This window comes from Gadus morhua, chromosome 14, assembly GCF_902167405.1.
Source record: "Gadus morhua chromosome 14, gadMor3.0, whole genome shotgun sequence".
In the NCBI taxonomy this organism is placed as follows: Eukaryota; Metazoa; Chordata; class Actinopteri; order Gadiformes; family Gadidae; genus Gadus; species Gadus morhua.
The window spans coordinates 6575817-6584406 of NC_044061.1; the positions used below are offsets into that span (position 1 = coordinate 6575817).

An 8590-nucleotide genomic window follows, 5' to 3' on the forward strand; every position below is an offset into this window, starting at 1 on the left:
GACCAATAAAAAACAACAGTGTTACCCCTTATGTTTTTTTTCATAACGACCAATATGGGTTAGGCAGAGTGCACTCCACTGCACCACTGAGGGGATGACAATACACAATAATCAATCATCAATAAAGAGGATATACATGACATTAAAATGTATGCGTGTATTTCCCTTATGTTTTTAAAATACGACAGTGTTACCCCTTATATTTTATTTGACAAAGACAACAGTGTTACCCTTTATGTTTTTTTTCATGACGACCAATAAAAAAACAACAGTGTTACCCCTTATGTTTTTTTTCATGACGACCAATAAAAAACAACAGTGTTACCCCTTATGTTTCATTTGATAAAAACGACAGTGTTACCCCCTATGTTTTAATTGATAAATATCGACAGTGTTACCCCTTATGTTTTTTTTCATGACGACCAATAAAAAACAACAGTGTTACTTACCCCTTATGTTTTTTTCATGCCGACCAAAGAAAAGCGACAGTGTCACCCCTCATGTTTCATTTGATAAAAACGACAGTGTTACCCCCTATGTTTTAATGGATAATTATCGACAGTGTTACCCCTTATGTTTCATTTGATAAAAACAACAGTGTTACCCCTTATGTATATTTCATGACGGCCGATAAAAAACGACAGAGTTGCCCCTCATGTTTTTTCAATGTTGACCAATAAAAAATGACAGTGGTACCCCTGTCGACTTTTTTGCAGGGTTCCGAACCTGAGCTGTTTAGAGTGTTAACCTCCGAACTTATCAATGCACCATCAAGACACCGAATAAAGACTTCACAATGGTTATACTTGACTTTATAATTCGCATGAAATAGAAATAAGAGACTTCCAACAGAGGAAATCAACCAGACTTGAACCCCGGTCTCCAGGGGGTTAGCTCACAGCTCTCTCCACATCCCACTGAGATTCGGTATTTCAATATGTCTGAGGTTATATATGACAATAGGTGCAATAGACATGATAGCGTTACGTTTAAAATTAATGATATTGTGTTTTGCTCAGAAATTGAGCCGCGGTCTCTAGTGGGTTAGGCAGAGTGTACACCACTGCACCACTGAGGCGATGACAATACACAAATATCAATCATCAATAAAGAGGATATTACATTAAAATGTATGTGTGTATTTCTATTATTTCCCTTATGTTTTTTTTCATGACGACCAATAAAAAACGACACTGTTACCCTTTATATTTTATTTGACAAAAACAACAGTGTTACCCTTTGTTTTTTTCATGACGACCAATAAAAAACGACAATGTTACCCCTTGTGTTTTTTTTCATGATGGCCAAAGAAAAACAACGGTGTTACCCCCTATGTTTTATTTGATAAATATCGACAGTGTTACCCCTTATGTTTTTTTTCATGACGACCAATAAAAAACAACAGTTACCCCTTATGTTTTTTTTTCTTGACGACCAATAAAAAACAACAGTGTTACCCCTTATGTTTTTTTTCATGATGACCAATAAATAACAACAGTGTTACCCCTTATGTTTTTTTTCATGACGACCAATAAATAACGACAGTGTTACCCCTTGTGGTATTTTTCATGACGACCAAAGAAAAACAACAGTGTTACCCCCTATGTTTTTTTCATAAAGACCAATAAAAAACAACAGTGTTACCCCTTATGTTTTTTTTCATGACGACCAATAAAAAACGACAGAGTTACCCCTCATGTTTTTTCAATGTTGACCAATAAAAAATGACAGTGGTACCCCTGTCGACTTTTTTGCAGGGTTCCGAACCTGAGCTGTTTAGAGTGTTAACCTCCGAACTTATCAATGCACCATCAAGACACCATATAAAGACTTCACAATGGTTATACTTGACTATATAATTCGCATGAAATAGAAATAAGAGACTTCCAACAGAGGACATCAACCAGACTTGAACCCCGGTCTCCAGGGGGTTAGCTCACAGCTCTCTCCACATCCCACTGAGATTTAGTATTTCAATATGTCAGAGGACATCAACCGGACTTGAACCCCGGTCTCCAGGGGTTTAGCTCAAAGCCCTATCCACTTCCCACTGAGATTTGTAATTTATTTATGTCTGAGGTTATATATGACAGTGCAATAGACATGATAGCATTACGTTTAAAATGAAAGATATTGTGCTTTCCACAGAAATTGAGCCGCGGTTGCCAGTGGGTTAGGCAGAGTACACTCCACTGCACCACTGAGGCGATGACAAAGCACAATAATCAATCATCAATAAAGAGGATAAACATGACATTAAAATGTATGTGTATTTCTATTATTTCCCTTATGTTTTTTTTCATGACGACCAATAAAAAACGACAGTGTTACCCCTTATATTTTATTTGACAAAGACAACAGTGTTACCCCTTATGTTTTTCTTCATGACGACCAATAAAAAACAACAGTGTTACCCCTTGTGTTTTTTTTCATGACGACCAATCAAAAACCACAGTGTTACCCCTTATGGTTTTTTCATCACAACCAAAGAAAAACCCTCATGTTTCATTTGAGAAAAACGACAGTGTTACCCCTCATGTTTTATTTGATATATATCGACAGTGTTACCCCTTTTGTTTTTTTCATGACGACCAATAAAAAACAACAGTGTCATAGATCGCTAGCAGAGAGTTGTAAGCACTTTCCACCCTTTTCAGTGGTGGAATTGGACACCCCAAGCAATGTTATACTTAAAAGGAGCAAGTAAGTTACATATTAATTTAGTCTTTCGGCCTGTAGCATTAAACAAAATGAAGCAACTGTCCCATATTTCTAACTGCATTTGAAGTAGACATTGAGACACAAAAAATGGACGCTATAGGACAGTGATCATGATTTGTCTCAATATCTACGTTACGTCATTTTTGAAAAAGACGTTTAACTGAAATGTGTTTAAATCGACCCGGCTCTCCCCGTGGTGTAAAATAACGTGTTTCTGCAGTTGGAGCATTATTTGATAGAGGCGATTGGTCTACAGATCAAATACGCTTGTGACGTAAGGTAGCATTTTCTGATAGGGTGGCATGATTTGATAGACTCTGCTATGGGGTCGCACTACGGTAGCAATATCTGACAAGGGAGCAGAAATTGGCAGAACACCGGCGAGGCCGCCGCCGCCGCCTCGGCCCCTGCCATTGGCTGCCTAGTTGCGGCGTGCACTCCCTGACACCCGTCCTCCGCAGCGGGCGGAATAGGCCCTCCTCTGCTGAACCCACGGGTCAGCTGCAGCCCTCGGGGTGTGGTCGGGAACCACCGCCACCGGGGCCCCCACCAGTTTTTTGCCGTAAAGGGGCGCTGGAGCGCCGTTCGGGGACCCCATCCTCCGTTGCCCTCCGCCGTCTGGCCCGTCGACGGCCATGCCGCCGACTGGGATGGACCCGCAGTCCTTGACCCGCCGACACTGCTCCGCCTCGGGGTCCGGTGGCCTGGGTTTCCGGACCCGGTCCTGCCCAGACTGGAAAGCTACATTGTGCCACGGGAAAGGGGTGCCTCAACCGCGTCCACCCGGGCACCACAGCGACGGCAGCAGTGCTTGGCCGGACCAGATTGGTCCTGGCAATCATTCTCCGTGGACGGCTGCAGGCTGGGTTGGTCGGAAAGCTCCCGCTCCGCCTGATCCGCCACGTCGAGAGCCACATCGAGAGCCACATCGAGAGCCACATCGAGGGTCGGGGGCATGGTGAGGCGGACGTGCATCGCTACCACAACGCAGGGTGCGTCGGCGTCGGTTGGGGCTTCCATGGCCCGACCGTCAATCCTAAACCTTTATCCGCGTGCGCAGGCCAATCCCACTTCTGAAACCACAAGGGGGAGAGGGACAAGGAGGTGGTGGAGTTTGTTTTTGGCCTTGCCCATGGAGTGGGATCCATGGGCAAGGCCAAAAACAAACTCTGGTTGTTTGGCAAGAAACCAAAGGCTCCGTCTCTGTAGGACTTCAGCCATGAGTTGGGGAACGGAGCTCTGGGACCAGTTTGAGAATCTGGACAAGCACACCCAGTAGGGGATCGACTTCCTAGAGCGATATGCAAAGATTGTCAAGGAGAGGCTGAAGATCGAGCAGAACTATGCAAAGCAGCTACGGAATATAGTAAAGAATTACTGTCCAAAGCGGTCTAAAGATGAAGAGCCAAGGTTCACGTCGTGCATGTCGTTCTACGCCATCCTGAACGAGCTCAACGACAATGCTTAGGTTGTTGCCGAGGAGATGGGCCACAAGGCGTACGGCGAGCTGATGAGACGGGAGCCCAGTTTCAAGCAGTTATGCAGTCCTGCGCCCCATACACCTTAACATTCAACAACACACAACCAATTAACACCCCAAATCCATTGACCCCACTTAACCTAACAATTACAATAGGACGACAAAGCCCCTTTGGTCAACAGGTAACACGGATACGCAGAATCCCCTGCACGACCCCGTAGGAGTCGCCACAATAGTTGAAATATAATAAAGTAAAATAAATTCGTCTGAACAGTATTTCTTATTAACACTTTATTACACTTTATTATAACAGGACCAAAACAAGCTATTTCAATGCTGGTGTTTATATAAATTAATATATGATGCACTGGACTAGTAGGCTAGGCTATTGGTTATCACAAGTGGCCCTTCCAAAAAGTGTGTTCAGTTTGGGACGGGGTCATTCAATCTTTCATTGTGTGTGACCACCACTACGTAAAGTAAACCAAGGACCCCTCCCACACTACAAAGCCATTGGCTCAATCTTACACCTGACCCTCCCCTTTGACCTCTTCTTATTGGTCAATACGCATTACGTCATTTTCCTCCACAAGGGCGTTGAATTACGTCGCTGGTAAATCATTTGACTCTGGGCTAAACTAGTTGAGCAATATTTAGGGCGGTCGGTCGGGATTTCTTTTTCAGGGTATCTACTGACTGTAATCTCACAGTGTACTACTAAAAAACGTTGTTTTAATGTATGCAATGCATTTCTGTATTGGAATTCGTATACACTGAAAGGATGTATTAAACATAATTGTATTAAACAGTTATTAAACTATACTCATGCAAATCAAATTTCATAACATAGGCCTGCAAAAATGGTGACATGGCTGCCATCTTCCACACGTTTCAAAAAAGATATTTGTATTCCAATGTGTCTCAAATGTATTTACGGGTATGATTATAAAAACAGTGTTTAAATGATGAAAAGGCGTCATTCGATTGTCATCTTTGGAACTCCAACACACGATATAAGTAATTAATAACTCCATTGGACCATTGTTATATATTGTATTAACGCTTTCGACATATTTCACATGGCTTTCCATTTGTGACCTTCCCCTTTTCCACTCTTTCTGTGACTGATATCCTACTTTTGAATTGCAGCGCGGCGTGTCGTTAAACAAATAATTATACGGTGCTGCCTGTACGGCGAAAGGCGCCGCTCTCCAGCACTATGACCAAGTAGCAGCGGCAAAAGTGTATCATATCTAACTTTTAATTTTGTTGGCGTAAAACCCGCTGTGTCGCCATGGCTTTCCCGTCATCATGGCAAACAGAAGAAGAGTCCCCCGGGACAGACACGGGATGATTTCCTAGCCAGTCGCTACATTTAGGAAAAGTGCGTTTTTGGGTGTAACTTTGCCCGTACACCGGTAGTTGAAACGCACCCACGTCGGGGCCTCGGGAAAGGATGTCTCATGGCAGAAGGATCGGTCAGCTCTGGGAGCACGGGTCCAACCCTCCAACCCAGGGACCCTCAACTCAACGCCAGCAGTTCCACGACGATGAAGCGGCGTATGGCGGACTACTCTGGAAGTGACTGAATGGTTGGACGTGCACGGTTGTACTGAGACAGTGAGTTTTGGAGCGTAAAGGCCACCCTTGTGGCTCTTGCTCTCTCCGGTTCTGCTACAGGCGAGCCGTTCAAACTGCGACCACACCCTCCGCGCTTCCTGGTGCCGCGCTCCTTGCAGCGGGAGCGGCGCGTTGCAACGCTACTGCGACTTTTGCTTTTTTTGGGGGGGGGATCTCCGTTTCGTTTTTATTTTAGAGTGAGTGACTTAGCCCCGTGTGCTGCAATATTAGACTTGTACACGCACACACCCCGTGGCTTGCAGAGCAGCAGGTTATGGATCGCTGGACCCACTGCTACCTACACAGGATATGCGGGTGTGCACACTCCTCTCTCTGGAGTTGAGATGAAGAAGGCGTATGGTGGACAATGCCAGTGGAAATAAGACTACCCGACGCGCTACTTTCTGATACTGGATTGCATATGAAAAAGAAAAGATTGAAAGTCGTCGGAGTCGTTGTGTCGTGTCTCCGGACGTTTTGCTCCTAGTGGATTTACTTGTGTGGGACTCATGGGATGATGATGTCCAGCGGTCCAGCGGTGAAGAGAAACCCGGGCCCGGGTGGCACCCGGTTCATAACAAGCATGACTCTGTTTCTCAGTCCACTTGGGCCGATCAAACTCAATGGGGATAACTCGGATAAGTACTCGGTGCTGTTGCGTCCTACTTGCTCCCATGCAAGTAGACATACAATAGTTGTCTTGATAACGGCATTGTAGGAAACAAAGCAACGCAAACAGAGAAGCTGAGACAGAGTCATCTATTGGGAATGTATCCCAATCAAAAACGGTAATGAGATATTGAGGCTTCTGTTTCTCGCCTGCACTTTGCCTTGTATTTAGAAGGCGCTTGAGGAGCACTGATATGTGATCAGTTACAACCTGTGAATTGTATTCTTTCACAAACACCTGGGACAACAGATCGTTTTTTGTTTCGTTTTATTTCCAGGGCATTTCATTTGTAAACCAAATAGTTTGTCACACTGATTGTATAATTGAAGGGATTCTATTTTTTGATTCTTGTATTGTTAAACTTCTAGTGACTAAAGAGCATAACAGTTATGTGACGGGGATATGGGTCATCGTAGAGTTGGTCATATAGCTTGTTCTATTTTAATATTTCAAATTTGGCGAGAAATTTACTCAATTACAATGGGCTCTCACTAGATGTTTACATTAAGAATGCATGACCTGTTTGTGGATACATAACACAAGGTTGCTTACCTAGACTCTGAAGGATATCAAAGAAGACAAGTTTGGCCAGTTTTATATTTAATTTCTTTAAACCTGTTGCATTTCCTCATCTTTTAGAAAAAAGTCAAAAATAACGCAGTGTGCAGCGAAAGCAACTTCAAAGTAAGCCGCAACCCCTCCCCTGCTAGTGCAGTGTTCATCCCCACCTACCCACCCCCTCCTCCCCCTTCCTCCCCCCCTTTCTATTATGGCTAGTGGTGGCTCGGGCAAGTCAGCCAGCGACGGGTCCACCAGCGCACCGAGCGGCAGCGTGCAGCAGAGGAAGAGGCTCTCCTCGGTCTGTGACATCTGTAAGGGCAAGATGCAGCTGGTGGCGGACCTCCTGCTGCTCTCCAGCGAGACGCGGCCGGTCATGAGCTCGGAGGGCGTGGCCGTGGCGGAGACCTTCGAGCAGTGCCGCGACACGGTGATCGCCCGCACCAAGGAGCTGTCCATCCTCACCCACGACATCCAGAGCCAGCTCAACATGGGCCGCTTCACCGAGGTGGGCGACCGGCTGCTCGAGATGGGCGACCTGGTGGTGTCGCTCACCGAGTGCTCGGCGCACGCCGCCTACCTGGCGGCGGTGGAGACGCCGGGCTCCCAGCCCTGCCAGCCGGGCCTGGTGGACCGCTACAAGGTGACCCGCTGCCGCCACGAGGTGGAGCAGAGCTGTGGCGTGCTGCGGGTCACGCCGCTGCCCGACCTCTCGCCGCAGCTCCTGCTGGAGCTGTCGCAGAACATGTCGGCCAACCTCAAGACTCTCACGGACTCCTCGTCGCTGGCCAGCGAGCGCTCGCGCGACCGCTTCGCCAAGGAGCAGTTCAAGCTCGGCGTGAAGAGCATGAGCACCAGCGGCACGGCGTTCCTGGCGTGCGTGCGCGAGGTGAAGAACCAGCCCAGTGAGCTGACGCGCAGCCGCTGCGTGCTGTTCAGCGCCGCCCTGGTGCAGGCGGTCAACGCGCTGGTGGGCTTCGCCACGGAGCCCCAGTTCCTGGGCCGGGCGGCCAGCATCTCCGGCGAGGGCAAGGGGGTGCAGACGGCGGTGCTGGGGGGCGCCATGAGCGTGGTGTCGGCCTGCGTCCTCCTGACTCAGGGGCTGCGCGACGTGGCCCAGCATCCCGAGAGCAGCTCCAAGATGGCCGACTACCGGGAGCGGCTGCGGAACTCTGCGTGCGCCGTGTCGGACGGCTGCACGCTGCTCTCCCAGGCGCTCCGGGAGCGGTCGTCGCCCCGGACGCTGCCGCCCGTCAACTCCCATTCTGTGAATTAGTTTAGAGAGAGAGAGAGAGAGAGCGCCCGAATTATAACCCACCTCGCCGCCCTCCCTACGACGGCGACACCAAAGAGACTTGCTTGGTTCGGCCCTCGATTCGTCAGGTTTTAGAGGAGGCAGTCGAGGAAGGCAGCCCAAGGGGTCCGCTTTCGGACGTATCAGAACATTCAACCGTGGTTCAAGTTGTTTTTCTAAGAGCACACATATACAGTTTGCAAAGGTGTTGCGTCGCGCTGGATGTGACCAAAAAAAACCTTCCTAA

The 8590-nt window shown here is 47.3% G+C and overlaps 1 protein-coding gene across 1 annotated transcript in view; it reads left to right on the forward strand.

Moving 5' to 3' along the window:
• The first annotated feature begins 5382 nt into the window (after window positions 1-5382).
• The window catches only part of tlnrd1 (talin rod domain containing 1), a 3620-nt gene continuing 412 nt past the window's right edge, over window positions 5383-8590 (forward strand). Inside the window, exon 1 of the mRNA XM_030377471.1 lies at window positions 5383-8590. This exon is cut by the window's right edge and continues 412 nt beyond it. Within this exon, the coding sequence (XP_030233331.1) occupies window positions 7261-8325 (1065 nt within the window). The 5' untranslated portion in view covers window positions 5383-7260 and the 3' untranslated portion in view covers window positions 8326-8590.